Raw genomic sequence first — 15925 nt, 5'->3', positions numbered from 1 at the left:
ACACACAGACTGCAGTGGTTCAAGAAGGCGGCTCACCACCACCTTCTCAAGGGCAATTAGGAATGGACAATAAATGCTGGCCTTGCCAGCGACGCCCACATCAAATGAACGAATAAAAAAGATACCAAATTACTGATTCTGCCAGAGGATTGACTTTTTTCAAATCTCCCATCATTAAGTTTATCACCTCAAAACCACTTCAACCCCAGGATCCTGCTTAGTTCCCTCAAAGAGGACAGTTGCTACTTGGTCATCAGAAAACTGACACAGGTTTATAATCTATAAAATAATGTAGTTTATATACTGCAATTGTGAATAAATATTTCCTCTATCATAATTGCCTCATTCAGAATTTACAGCTTACACTTCCTACACTCCTCTAAACTTTCCGGTTTCATTCCTACTAATCTTCAAATATGCTATCCTACATGCTCTCCTTACATCATCACTGTGTTGAATTTAAGACTCATTGTTTCCTAATTTCCTAGTCTAATTCATGTTTTCCCAGCATCTAAAATCTGTGCAATACCCTTCATCCTAAAATATTCAAATTTTTAACACTCAAGTGTGGCATCACTAATTACTACTTCCTGATTTACCTTCTGTGCCCTTTCATAGTTTTCAGCCTTGGCTCTTCACCTTCACTTAAAAAAAAACATGTTGCATGCTGTATGACCATCCAATGATCTTGGAAGATGCCATAATTTGCTGTAGCACGTTATCTAACGGCATCTGTTGTTCGTTAGACTTACCCTTGCACAGTAGGTTTTTTGCGTGATAAGTTGCTGAAAGTGCGAGTTGATAGCATCACAGCAAGAGAAACAGGGCATCTGGGACCTGAGTGAACAGGGCAAGCAACTGTGTATCTCCTTAACCAATCAGATTGAAGGATTGTGAAATTAACAGTGCAAGGACTGAGGAGGAAGTGTAAATTAGAGTGGGTGAATTCAATGTAAAATCAGGGACAGAAAGAGAAATAAAGAGAGGGACAGAAAGATTGGACTCAGAGAGAGAGGAAAAAAGACAGGAAATGTTTTATTTTTAATTAATTTTACATTTTTAAAATCTCCAACAATAATTAAAACCTGAAGGAATGAGACTCCACACTTGTAATAGTTAATTTTCAGTGCCAGAGAGGTTGTTTGGCAATAATTACCACTTATCACGTTGTTAAAAGGGTACTTAGACTGGCATGGACAACTTAACTTTCTGTGGCGAGTTTAGTTTGTATCTACCGCACAAATAAAGCAACTTCATACCATTCAATGCATGTCAATGGTGAGCCAGACAGCGAGATGCCGCTTTCGCAAATCTAACGGCAGAGCGGCGCAACTTGGACAGCAACTTTTGGATTTTTGAGTTTAACCGGGTATCTGCCCCTTGCCTGAAGTTGCTGTATCATTTATGTCATCTAACAAAACTAAAAATTGAACAAAAAATAAAGAAATTAAGAGAATAGGGAAAACAATAAGCAAATTGAAGTATTGGAGTGTTGTAGAAATGTGATAAAGTATGCATTAAATATTAAATCAGGTTTTCATATGATCAGCTAACCAAATTATTCCTGTACATAATGACCTGTTTTTAATTTTACAAAAGCAATTCAACAGCAAAAGGAAAATCTATCATGATATAATTAGTTGCATATCTTAACTGTGATAGGTAATCTGATAAAGATGCAGTTTTACAGACTATCCCACTTAATACATTTTTTAAAAAGAAAACATGAATCAAAGTATTGTTTAATAGATTTTCAGCATTGGAGGCGGAGTTTTGAGTTTAGCTACATCCACCATTCATTCTTGCATAAATGAATTAATTTATCACCTCGTGATAAAAATTCCACTTCCATTCTTAATATAAGACTGATCATTACTGGTAAATTCAAATTGCAAACATTTACTAAAATACTTAAATATATATATATATATCACTACTCCAAAATGGAAATAATTACTCATCACAACAGAAAGACACCAAGCCCCTGAAGCATAGCAACAACAATCAATTCTTCAGTTACTTGTTATAAAGCAGCTCCTGCAAACTTTTGGCAATTATTTAGTACAAAGGTGCTGCATACTTTAAGGGGTACAATGTATATTTGCTTCAATATTGTTATTGGGTAGTAATTACCAAGGCAAATAGAACGTGAATTTACATCTGTGCAAAACATTATTGAGATGATTAGTGTCCAGTTTTGGTAATCGTACTTGATCATACTTGCAAAAAGGTACAGAGGCAGTGGAAAGCATTTAAGTGGGCAATTAAAATATTTCTCAGTTCTACAACATTAAGCTTTGTAGACTGTTACACAAGTTTAGTCAACGAGTAGCTTGGTCATACATCGGAAGGTCCCAGATTCAAGCCTTGGCCTAGATTGAGTTAGCTGATCTCAGCAGCAGTTCAGCACACATCAGTTAGCAAAGGGAAAATTGACCAGGATTTCCACCCTTTGTTATCCAATGACCTGCTCTATGGCTATGGATGTCAGATGAAGACAGGATCAATTTGGCTATGGTCAAATAATCTACAGGCTCATACTTGAATACTGCTGAGGTATTGGAGAATGTCGTGGGCCCATAAAATTTACACTTGAAAACAAGGTGTCCATAATTTCAGGAAAGGAATGGAGAATACCAGCAGTAAAAAGATGCTTCTTGGAAACTTGAAATGGGGTGGGGGTAGAATGCAGGAAGAAAAGGGCTGATGGTTTCAATAGCCCTACTGTAGCTTATGCAATTCATGCCTGAGCCTAGGCAGTGACTGTCAGCAAGCTAATCAACTGTGGGAGCATCACAGTCATACCTAATTACATTCTCACTCAACATGCACATGTTTGCACTTTCTAGCAAAGATTACAGTACACTAATCAAGAATGGAATCTCCATCACTACTCAGTTGACTCTGCAGTGACCAGGGATTGAATATGGACTTTCCTGGTTTGTATTGACTCTGTACAATACCATCCAATATGCCATCAGGGGAGCAGTTATTCAACTTTTTTAAAAGCACAAAGGAAATGGATAGGATAAATTTGGTAAACTATGTATCATGTAGTGTGGCATTGAGTCATGTTGAGAAAGATCAACACCAGTAATTTCTATGGGAGCGTACCCAACCTCACACCTTCACTTCTGTGGAAATTCTGGAAAAATGTTGTAAATGGCTATATCCACCAGCTCTTCAGGGTTTTCACCGAAGTTACAATGGAAGATTGGGGATCCCCTGCAGAAATTCTACCCCCACAAGCTTAATTCTTGATCTTCATGGTGGTGGGGCATTACAATTGGCCTCAGCATTTGTGTTAGGAGCAGTAGATGACAAAAAAACACAATTCTCTCCCTAATCTCTATACAGTGGCCCCTGCTGGAAAGTGCACATAGAATAATGAGAGGCTTGAGCTCAGTTGCGAGATGCTCCACTGTCCAACTCCAACAAATTAAATGGTCTCTACCAGAGGACACACATTATGCAAGTAGAATAAAATGTGTAATCAATATCCTTCAAGGAAGGTGTACTCCACATACCATTGGAAAGTCTATTAGATAAAACAATTTCAAATAATTCTTTCAAACTCAAGAATCCTTCCAAGAGAGTTGTTCGATAGAACTTTGTGATCTTCCCTTTCCTGCACTGTAAGCACCAGTTTTCAGTCAATGGGGGTATTGGCATGAGGTTAGAAGGAACTTTGTATCTCCTGGTTTGCTCATGTACTTAGATGGTAACCATAATGGTGGTGTCTGTTCAAATGAAGACTTACTTATCTGTGATCTGGGACCAGCAAAATTCCAAGGCTTGCCAGACAGCTCACAACTCCAACCCGGTGATACACCAATTTTCAGTTATGGTGGCTAAGTGCCTCGCTCCCCATCAGTTAGTCCACCAAGCATCCTAAACTGGCAAGGATGTAACAGTTGTGACGATCGCGGGTTGTAATTATGCATCCTCTTGTCCCACTGTGGTAAGTGAATTTGTTTGTATTTGCCATTGTACATTTCATACTATTGTGCCAGCAGGTTTTATTGTAAAGATTATATAAATAACTTGGTATATGGATTCCAAAGATCCACTGCCTTCACTTGCTGCAATATGCCCTCATTGTAATTTTGTTGCCTGGTCTAAAACTGGTCTAAGTACTGGAACTAGTCCTTTGGATGAACGACTGTTACAATAACAGGCAAAATGTAACTATCCTGAATGTAGGGTACTTTTATTAATATTGGCTTTCTACTTGAAGAAAAATCCTTGAAGAGGTCACACAGATCATGAGGATTCATTTTTGTCCACTTCCCCTATAAAGGGCATTTCCAAAATGTGGCATATACCTGGTGAACATAGAATCTATATGCTACACAGCTGAGAAACTCCTTGACTGGATGAAGAGCATTAAAATAAGTCCTAAATGCAAGAACACTGGGGCAACAGAACTACAGGAAGGCTACCTTTCAACATCCAGATCTGATCTTGCTCCAGCACACCAAATGTTTTTTTTTGGGGGGGTGGGGGGGGGGGGGGGCGGTGTTCTGTCTGATACTTTAACAATCTGCTTTATTTGAACTATAGCCTAAGAGGCAGATTTACAAATAGCACCCAAAAAAGCTGTCTCTTCAGAATTTGCCCCATTTTCACAAGCAAGGGAATGGCTGGTTTACAACCTATCTTTTTGCTAAGAACCATTGTATTGGTTTGTGCTGGACAGCTGTGAATGGAGACCCTGAGATACACAGAGCAGCAGATCTACAGAGGGTCACAAAGGATGAGGAATGTGCCCTGCAAGTGCCCATATTTTGAATACCAGTCGACTAACCAGTCTTTTAATGACTTTAAAAATCCCAACTTTACAATAATGAATGGAATAGCCTCTTCGGAGGGCTTGAGAAGATCTTAAGGTTTCTTTGTGAATTTTGTGCGTATCATTAGTGCTGTTGAATAGAACATGGTCCATTTTGGGTACAGTATGAGTATTAAGAACTGTCAGATCCTGCATAGTTCGGTTAGGTGCAGAGTTAAACTTGCGTTACTCTGCGTCAACATTGTGCCTCAGTTGCAATCTTTGACGTGTATCCATGAATGCATCAGTGGGACATTTTTCCCCATTTCCTATACCAGCCACGTTCTCATTCTTTCTGAATAAGATTGCTAATTAGTGCCAAATTGGGGACAGTTTTTCCTGTGGGCTACTAGGAACTGGACTGTGACTTTTTGTATTCGTTCATGGGACATGGGCGTCGCTGGCAAGGCCAGCATTTATTGCCCATCCCTAATTGCCCTCAAGAAAGTGGTGGTGAGCCGCCTTCTTGAACTGCTGCAGTCCGTGTGGTGAAGGTACTCCCACAGTGCTATTAGGTAGGGAGTTCCAGGATTTTGACCCAGCGAAACCAGTAGTTTAATCCCAGTAGTTTTGGCTAGAGGACCAAGGTCCCAGAGGTGAAAGATAAATTTGTAAGCCACTGCACCACCAAATGCTGGATAAGTATAAGGAAGCAGTAGCATTGCATGCGAGTCAGTAATGCAGAAGGGTTTCCAATCCTTCTGGCTTGCTGCAGTTGAGGCAGAACATGAAATTCTATTTAAACTGGCGGAAGGGGGGGGGGGGTGCGGGGGAAGGGGACAGAGAGACGAATAAGTTACTTTATTATATTGAAATGTTCAAGCCAAAAAAGTAATTCTATTTTAAGATTCTCATAGGCTAGAACAGATGTAATCCAGGTGTAATGACAAAGGGGGAAATAATGGAAGAATTACTGCCATTTGTTTACTTTTAAATGGGATTTAAAAGGGAAGGAAAATAATGTATCAACATTGAAAGGCTCCATCAATCAGGTACCCCTCGTACAATTTATAAAAAATTCTGCCCAAACATCCATCCTTCTAACCTTTTACTGAATCAGAAATTGATTCAATTCCTTTGAAGACTTTAACTGGACAAGCATGCATCTCCTAAGATGGTAGTCTATTCCACAAGTCAATGGGGAGAAATTCAGTAGCATCCAGAAAGGGGCTCGAACTTTTGAGAAGTTGGAAATTTAGCGCCAGGTGCTAATCAATCTCGCTGCCTGCTAAATTCAGTTTCAGTACTCAAAGAATGCAGGGGGTGCGCTAAATCAGGCACTAATGGCATAAGGCTCCAAGCGATAACTAATATGAGGTGTTGTGTAATCAGAAGTGAACATTAGCGCAGGTGCCTTCCAGCTATTAAAGGAGGGTCACTGGAGTCTGCACGCCAGCCCCCAATGATTCGCAGAGTGCAGAACGGCCATATGCTGTGAGATGAAATGCAAAGTGCTTTGACGACTCCCAACACGCCGGGGACTAAGCAGCCTTTATTTGGCTGCAGATACATCCTGCACACTCTGCCACTCATAACTGACCTTTCAAACGGAAGCTCCTTGTACAGCTTTAAGTAGCGCCCTACCAGCCGCCTGGTTCACGCCTCTGCTCCCTAGCGCTGTCGGTGCAAGGTGGTAAGGCAGGCAGCGCTACTGAAGTTTTCAGATCGGGCAGCCAGCGAGTGTTGCACACTCGCTGACGTCACGATCTGCATGGCAAAAGGGACCGAGGCGCTAACTTATCGCCGGCGCTATGTGGCCGGCGAATTTGCCATGCGGCGGGGATCTACTGCCTGAATGCCCCCGACAGGCGCCAACTGTGGGCACTAACCTACTGAATTTTGCCCCCAATTACTCTGATAATGTATTTATTCCTTAACTTTAGTTCAGCTTGTGGCTTTTTAAATTTATAGTCAGTCTTTGCATTATGATGTAGTTTTGCACAAAATACCTCTTAATCTTCACATTATTGATTTCCTTCCACCATTATTAGCATTCCTTCCTTTAGATATTTCAAAAATGTTGATTAAGAAACATTTTCAGATAGAATTGCATAAAGGGGCAAGCACAGCCAAGATTTTTTCTGGTCAATAGACCGATGACAAATGAATAACTGCATTCCAATTTTTCACACTATGTCCTACTTTTATAAAATAGGAGCTAGTAAATTATCCTGTAATTCACTGTTCAAAAAAGTGGCAGTTCTGTGTTCACTTAGCCCATAACTATTGTTCCATTTGAATTAAAAACAGTAAATCTGTCAGGATTGAAATGACTGGTATAAAGTACTATTACTTTACTCAGTTTATTATACATCCAAACTCCTCAACTGAATTATCAGACAGTATCCATTTAAGGGCATCTATTATTCACCAAGTACCACACAATAGGTCTTTATATTAATTTTTTAAGTTGTTCTCCATAGAAGCTGTTATGGGAGAATGGCACTTCAATAATCCTACAAAGTGTCCTTCAATGGTCAGATTTTTTTTTGCATATTCAAAATAGGCAGCTATCGATGGTTTTGCGAACAGGGGTCTAGCTTTGTGCAGAGAAGTGGATTTGACCATTTTCAAAATGTGAATCCATGATTAACAAATGTGGAGAAATCATCACAACTGTGCTCAGTGCTAACAGCTTAAATTTGTGGCAGTTGCTGCCAATACATAAACACTGCAACAAGAGAACACGGCACATATAACAGCAGTGAATGCAGCATTTGTCGATGTAACACAAGCCAACCTAGTTCAAGTAGGAAGGCAAGATGTAGGAATGATGGTTCAAAAGCATAACTGGGAATGCTAAGATAGAGTATTTTAGGAGGCTTTATACATGAATGGACAACATAACTGAAGGAAAAGATTAATATTTTCTTTGAGGGGCTCGAGCTTCCATAGCTTCCAGAATAATTATCGCTGAGCTTTAAAAAAAAATCTATAGCAGCTGAAGGAGTGGAAGGCATGATATTGTCCCTTTTATGAAGAGGGCAGCAGAGGAGAATTGGAAAGTTGTGCATGCACAGTAGATGGCAATACAGTTTACATTTTTTTTTTTTAAGTGCGAACTTCTCAGTTAATTCCAATGGTATGATGAGAGTCGAAATTTAATAAATGAGAAATGCAAGGCATCGAGAGGAAGAATAGGGATGGGAAATATAATAAAATGGTAAAACTTTAAAAAGAGTAGAGAAGCAGGGAGACTTAGAGACTCCAATAAGCATACCCATAAAAGTGAGAGGACAAGTTCACCTCTGAGGTAAGAATGGCTGCCCTTGACATCAAGGCAGCATTTGACCTAATATAGCACCAAGGAGCCTCAGTAAAACTCAAGTCAATGACGATCTGGCAGGGTGGGGGGAGAAAGATGACTCTCCAGTGGCTGGAGTCATACTTAGCACAATGGAAGATGGTTGTAATTATTTGAGGCCAATCACCTCAGCCCCAGGACATCGCAGCAAGAGTTCCTCTGGTCAGCGCCCTAGGCCCAACTATCTTCAGATGCTTCATCGATGATCTTCCCTCTATTACAAGGTTAGAAGTAGGGCTGTTCACTGATGATGGAAAGAAAAAGACTTGCATTTATATAGTGCCTTTTTTTATAAATTGGGACATTGAATACAAAAGCAAAGAGGTAATGCTAAAGCTATACATAGCATTGATTAAGCCACAGTTTGAATTTTACATCCGGTTTTGTTCGACTTACTTGGGAAGGACAGCAAGGCCATAGGCAGAGCACAGGAGAGATTCACCAAGATCATATCAGAGATGAAAAGATTTAGTTATGAGGACAGACCACAGATAATGGCAGTGTTTCATAATACCACAAAGTCAAGAGGAGATCTGATACAGTATTCAAAATTATAAAGGGTTTTGAAAAGGTAAAGAGAGAAAAACTATATCCATTGATCGATGACTCGGTAACTAGAGGGCATAAATTTAAGATCATTACCAAAAACAACAAAAGGAAAAGCTAAGAGAATTATTTATTTTTAAACTCAGAGGGTTGTTACCTTTAACGGAGAAGTGGATAATGATTTGAATTTTTTAAAAAAGGATATGGGAGAAGGGCAAGGAATGGGAAATAAGTAGATAGTTCTGAGAGGCGGCACAGGCGCAATGGGCCAAATGGCTTCCTTCTGTAAAATTCTACAATGTGCTGAATTATCTGTACATTTCCACTGATTTAACATTATGCAATATAAAACTGGACAGTTATACAGAAATTAATAGGAAAGTTTTCTGTGGTACCATTCTATGGTAAACAAATGATAAGAGTACAAGCAGATTTCACTGTAGTCAAATCAAGTAACAGTTATACACCATTAATAACCAGAATTTCCATGAACAGAACTTTCTGATCATGCAAGACATATTAGTTCTCACTAGATTATTCATAGATAAAGGTTTCAATCTCTTCCTTGATAGGTACTTCAGATCTTTCACAATGTGCATGAGTGTCACATTTTAACCCTATCTCACACTGACAGTTCCTAAACTTTGATATTTCTGCTTTGGCTTTTCGCCACTGCTTATTAATGTCCATTATTTTTTCCCCAATATATCGATTGACTTTATTTAGTCGCTTGTGGATCTCATTGTCATCTTTGGCATCTTGTCGTATTCTGTTCAGCAATTGTTCTGTAGAGGAAACAGAATTTTATTTAGTTTCACTAATAAAATAAATAGGATAATCTAAAATATTAACCTAGAGCTGTAAATTGTAGGAATTGATTTGTTTTTGAAAACTGAAATATACTTCATCAACTTGGCTCAGTGATCGCACTCTTGTCACTGACTCAGAAGGTCATGAATTCAAGGCCTACTCCAGGACTAATCTAGGCCGACAGTTCAGTGCATTTCTGAAGGAGTACTGCGTTATTGGAGGTGCTACTTTTCAGATCAGATGTTAAATCGAGGCCCCATCTGCCTGTTCGGGTGGATGTAAAAGATCCCATGCATCAATTTGAGGTGCAAGGAAATTCTCCCAGTGTGCTGTCCAACATTTATCCATTGACCAACACCATCAAAACAGATTCATTGATTATTTATCTTATTTGTCGTTTGTGGGAACTTGTGCGCAAACTGGCGGCTGCATTCGCCTACATATGAATTACTTTTTTTTGAAGTATAGTCACTATTCTTAAGTGCTTGGGACATTCTGAGGTTGTGAAAGGTGCTATATAAATGCAAATTCTTTCTTCTTTATGTTGGAAAGATTATTAATAACAAAAGAGGCAAGATCAATAGAACCACTTTAAAAAGATAAGCAGACAAAACAGAAATAGTAAATAAATGACTGAAAAGTGAAAGCGACTAAAGAACTCAAATTCACAAAACACTTGTAACATGTATATGAAGAGAGGTTTAAGACAAAAAACATAATGCAGAGTTCACATAAAACTAGTATTTGTATTAACATCTTATAGATTTTAGTCTTATTTTCATGCCTCAGTCACCGACATGGTCCCAGATAATGGCAGTATTTTTCTGGAAAGGAGTTAGTTAAAAACAAATTCCCTCAATTTTCTCTATTCTTCCTTTCTTCAAGATGTTGACTCCCTACTAGGGAAGGATTCCAATGGTATCTCTCATAAGTGACTCTACTTCAAGCAGAGGTGGGGTGGTCACTAGATAACTCTACTGCAATGAAAGCAAACTACAAAAATGTTAGTTATCTGGTCCAAGCTAAGTTGCAACAAATAAAAGACAAAAAAAAGCTGATAAAATCCAATAAAATCAAATGTCAACCAAAATGACACAAAGAGCTTCTATGATGCACTAAAGGAAGTAGACAGCCCCAAATATACCAATACTGGAACTCTGAAGATTGCAGATGGTGCTCCTCTCGTCACTGCAAAACTAGGATTGCATAAAGACGGTGCAAGCGCTTTGATAAACTATTGAATAGACAATCCATCAATATGTACAAATCCCACAGTCACACAGCGGCCAAAACATAATATGGAGATCCTTATAACTGCCACAGTTAATGAAGCCATCAGGCAAATACAACTGTAAAGCTCCAGAACCAGATGCAAAACCTTGCAGATATTGACATGTGCGGCACTGGGGCTGTCACTTACCAACTACACAAATGTTTCCAAACCATCTGGAGATGCCACCATCCCACAAGATTTAAAGAATGCAATAATAGTTAGCATTTATAAGCATGAGAGACTAAAAGGACTGTGGCACTTAGAGGAATTTCATTTATTTTAATAGTTGGAAAAAATTCATAAGAGTGCTACTCAATCAGCTGTTTCAAAATGTTGACTCAATCCTCCCAAAGGCATATTGTGACCAAGACTTTTGACAGTCAGCTAACTGGACTTGTAGTAGCTGCTGGCCAAGAGAGATTTATCCATTTGGTGAGTCAGCTCCATATAGAGCACTTGGTAGCATGGTTGATGATGATTGCTGGAATTAAACAGGATTTGTGCTTGCACCAAGCCTCTCACTGTGGTGCTTGATGACATGATAAGAGGCTTAGACATGGCCTTCCATGTACCCGGAAGCGCTTCAACCCGAGTAAACAAGCCTCCACAAAGATCACGGGAGCTCATACATGAGCCTGTGTTTACTTCGAGCACAGACTTGCGCAGACACTCAACACTGATTGGTTTGCCACAGCAGCAACCAAGTATTACCTTATCATAAGCCTGAAAAAAAAAGTCTTATTTTCTTAGGGCTGGTTGATACACTACCAAACTATCATCATTGGTAATACTGAACTAAATGTTGTCAACACTTATGTGGACCATGAGTAGTTAAATGATACACGAGTATATGACAAACCTCCATCAGGAAATCCATTTCTGCGATTGAAAGACTGAAAAAGCATGTCTTGAATCAGCATGAAGTCAAACTCGCATTGTAGAAAAATGTACACTGTTGTCATCACCATCCTTCCATATAGGAGAGCTCTGGACATGTGAATGGCAAAATATTTGGCAGCTTAACAAATTCCACTTCTAACACTCAAAGTCGATCATGCAAATCAAGTGGCAGGAAAAAGTAACTAACTGCGAGATCCTCAAGTGTAGCAAAACCATTGGAATCGAGGCCATGTAATCTGCATGGAAGACAACAGTGCCAAAAAAGATGCTACACAGCAAACTGGAACAGGCCAAGCAGAACCAGGGTGGGTAGCAAGATATATGAATACATGCTCAAGCACAATCTTAAGCGATATTATCTCAATGTTACAGCTGAGAAAATCTTGCAGCTAATCACATGAGCTGGTGAGCAGCAATACCTGGTGGTGTCAGCCTACCAGCATACTGAGCTCCTGAAGAAATGGAAACAGAGTAACAGCTGTCTGTTGGCCCCAAATGAGTTGTTTGAGACTGAAATATACAGGGCAGCATGACTCTCTAGCATTGATTCTAATAATTATCAAAGACTGATTTTCCTTACAACAAGGGTTGTCATCTTTGAGTATTAGGGATGATCAAAAGGAGTCTTCACTCCATGGAACAAAGAAGAAGGAGGGACAATAGAACTTTGTCCCTCTTCCTGAATGCTCAGACTAATGCTAAAATATGCATTTAAGTTGCAAAAGCCCTTCAAGCACCTTGCCCAACTAGCCAATCTTCCTATGTGAGCCCAATGAGAGTAAGGAGGCTATTCAATTGTAGGTGGCATCACAGACAACCATGATCTTGTCTTCATCTGATGTCCACTCATACAATTTCCAGCAAGGATCACTGGACACCAATAAGGATCAGAAAATCTGGTTCATTTTTCCACTTTCTAGCAGAGGCCAATTATAACACTCCTGTTATTGCTCTGCTTGAGGTCAGCTAACTCATTGCTATTTGGGAATACAGGGGACCAACCATGGTTCAATAAGAAGTGTAGAAGAGCATGCCAGGGGCAGCACCAGGCGTACCTAAAAATGAGATGCCAACCTGGGAAAGCTGCAACACAGGACTACATGCATGCTAAAAAGCAGCAGCAGCATGCTACAGACAGGACTAAGTGATCCCACAATCAACAGATAAGATCAAAGTTCTGCAGTCTGGCCACATCCAGTCGTGAATGGTGGTGAACCATTAAGCAACTAACAGGAGAAGGATGTTCCATGAATATCCCCATTCTCAATGATGGTGGAGCCCAGCAAGTGAGTGCAAAAGACAAGGCTGAAGCGTTTGCAACCATCTTCAACCAGAAGTGCCGAGTGGATGATCCATATCGGCCTACTCCTGAGGGCCCCACCATCACAGAAGCCAGTCTTCAGCCAATTCGATTCACTCCACGTAATATCAAGAAACAGCTGAGCGCACTGGATATAGCAAAGGCTATGGGCCCCAACAACATCCCGGCTATAGTGCTGAAGACTTGTGCTCCAGAACTAGCCGCACCTCCAGCCAAGCTGTCCCAGTACAGCTACAACGTTGGCATCTATCCGACAATGTGGAAAACTGCCCAGGTATGTCCTGCCCACAAAAAGCAGGACAAATCCAATCCGGCCAATTACTGCCCCATCAGTCTACTCTCAATCATCAGCAAAGTGATGGAAGGTGTCATCGGCAGTGCTCTCAAGCAGCACTTACTCACCAATAATAACCTGCGCACTGATGCCCAGTTTGGGTTCCGCCAAGACCACTCAGCTCCCGGCCTCATTACAGCCTTGGTCCAAACATGGGCAAAGGAGCTGAATTCCAGAGGCGAGGTGAGAATGACTGCCCTTGACATCAAGGCAGCATTTGACCGAGCTTGGCATCAAGGAGCTCTAGTAAAACTGAAGTCAATGTGAATCAGGGGGAAAACTCTCCACTGGCTGGAGTCATACCTAGCACAAAGGAAAATGGCTGTGGTGGTTGTAGGTCAATCATCGCAGCCCCAGGACATCGCTACAGGAGTTCCTCAGGGCAACATCCTAGGCCCAACCATCTTCAGCTGCTTCATCAATGACCTTCCCGCCAACATAAGGTCAGAAATGGGGATGTTCGCTGATGACTGCGCAGTGTTCAGTGCCATTCACAACCCCTCAGATAATGAAGCAGTCCATGCCCGCATGCAACAAGACCTGGACGACGTTCAGGCTTGAGCTGATAAGTGGCAGGTAACATTTGCGCAACACAAGTGCCAGGCAATGACTATCTCCAACAAGCGAGGGTCTAACCACGCCCCTTGACATTCAACAGCATTACCATCGCCGAATCACCCACCATCAACATCCTGGGGGTCACCATTGACCAGAAACTTAACTGGACCAGCCACATAAATACTGTGGCAACAAGAGCAGGAGAGGCTAGGTATTCTGCGGCGAGTGTCTCGCCTCCTGACTCCCCAAAGCCTTTCCACCATCGATAGGGCACAAGTAAGGAGTGTGATGGAACTCTCCACTTGCCTGGATGAGTGCAGCTCCAACAACACTCAAAAAGTTAGACACCATCCAGGACAAAGCAGCCCGCTTGATTAGCACCGCCTTAAACATTCACTCCCTCCACCACCGGCGTACCGTGACTGCAGTGTGTACCATCTTCACGATGCACTGCAGCAACTCACCAAGGCTTCTTCGGCAGCACCTCCCAAACCCACAACCTCTTCCACCTAGAAGGACAAGGGCAGCAGGCGCATGAGAACACCACCACCTCCAAGTCACACACCATCCTGACTTAGAAGTATATCGCAGTTCCTTCATCATCGCTGGGTCAAAATCCTGGAATTCTCTACCGAACAGCACTGTGGGAGTACCTTAACCACACGGACTACAGTGGTTCAAGGGCAATTAGGGATGGGCAATAAATGCTGGCCTTGCCAGTGACACCCACATCCCATAAATGAATAAAAAGCCTAGCACCATATGGCTTAGCATTACACTGGGTAATGACCATTGAACAGAAAAAATATCTTTTTTCTCACCAGTTTTCTCTTTTTTTTTAAATGGGAAAGTTTCATGGGCACCAGTCACTCTCCAATATCTCACCCTTCTTCCTATGTTAGCCTAGACAGCAAGCTATTCTACTATTGATATGTCACATCCGAGCCAAATCCTGTCCTTTAATGTGTACTTCCAAGAAGGAAATAGCAAATGTTTCCCTCGACAGTCCTGCAGCACTTAAGCCATCTGAAGCAGCCTATCACATACTCAGCTGAGAATAGATGAGCAAGTCCAGACTGAGGATCAAATCTGGGATGCTCCTAGTCTGCATGGTTCAGCTACTCCCTTCCTTAACCATCAGGAAGCTACAGGAAAGTACTTTCTCATCACATTATGGATGAAAACACAAACTTGCATTTATTGGGCACGTTTCACATCCTCAAGCTGTCCCAAAATGCTTCACAGGCAATCAATTACTTTTTTTTGGAAGTGTAATCACGGTTAAGACGACAAATGTGCCCGCCAATTTGTGCTCAACATCTACGCGACAATGTAGGAAACTGCCCAGATGTCCGGTCCACAAAAAGCAGGACAAAACCAACCCAGATTACCACCCTATCAGCCTACTCCCAATCATCAACTAAGTGTTGGAAGGAGCCATCAAAAGTGCAATCAAATGGCACATACTCACCGATAACCTGCTCACTGATGCACAATTTGGTTCTGCCAAAACCACTCGACTCTAGACCTCATTATAACCGAGGTTCCAAATATGGACACAAGAGCTGAATTCCAGGAAGGCGAGGCAGGAGTGACTGCCTTTGACAACAAGGCAGCATTCGACTGAATGTGGCACCAAGATGCCCTAGTCAAACTGAAGTCCATGGTGTGGAGATGCCGGTGTTGGACTGGGGTGGACAAATGTAAGAAGTCACACAACACCAGGTTATAGTCCAACAGCTTTATTTGAAATCACAAGCTTTCGGAGCGCTGCTCCTTCGTCAGGTGAAGTGGAGAAATGCATAAAGACACAGCTTATATAGTCAGAGAATAATGTCCGATGTTTACAGGTAATCTTTCCAACTGCCATTTATCACACCTCGGCAGAGAGATAATCACAGCAATCAAAGGTGTGAATGGTGTCCAAACAGGTCAGTCAGGAAAACATTACATCAAAGAACAATGAGGTGGGGTCACAAGGGGTCAAATGTTGCAGATGCTGGGGTCTGTATGAAAAACAAAAAAAGACAAAAAACATTTCTTTTGCT

The 15925-nt window shown here is 41.2% G+C and overlaps 1 protein-coding gene across 3 annotated transcripts in view; it reads right to left on the bottom strand.

Annotated features, from left to right (window-relative positions):
* Positions 1 to 1017: 1017 nt before the first annotated feature.
* The window catches only part of LOC147115057 (BEN domain-containing protein 5-like), an 88398-nt gene continuing 73490 nt past the window's right edge, over positions 1018 to 15925 (bottom strand). For all 3 annotated transcript variants that reach the window (XM_085993298.1, XM_085993299.1, XM_085993297.1), the window contains one exon: positions 1018 to 9466. In XM_085993298.1, the coding sequence (XP_085849424.1) occupies positions 9216 to 9466 (251 nt within the window). In that variant the 3' untranslated portion in view covers positions 1018 to 9215. The remainder of the gene's footprint in view (positions 9467 to 15925) is intronic.

This window comes from Somniosus microcephalus, chromosome 7, assembly GCF_052327205.1.
Source record: "Somniosus microcephalus isolate GS21.2 chromosome 7, FLI_Smic_1.0, whole genome shotgun sequence".
NCBI classification, from domain to species: domain Eukaryota; kingdom Metazoa; phylum Chordata; class Chondrichthyes; order Squaliformes; family Somniosidae; genus Somniosus; species Somniosus microcephalus.
Note: the sequence above shows the minus strand (reverse complement) of the source record. Positions and strands in the feature narration are given on the sequence as shown.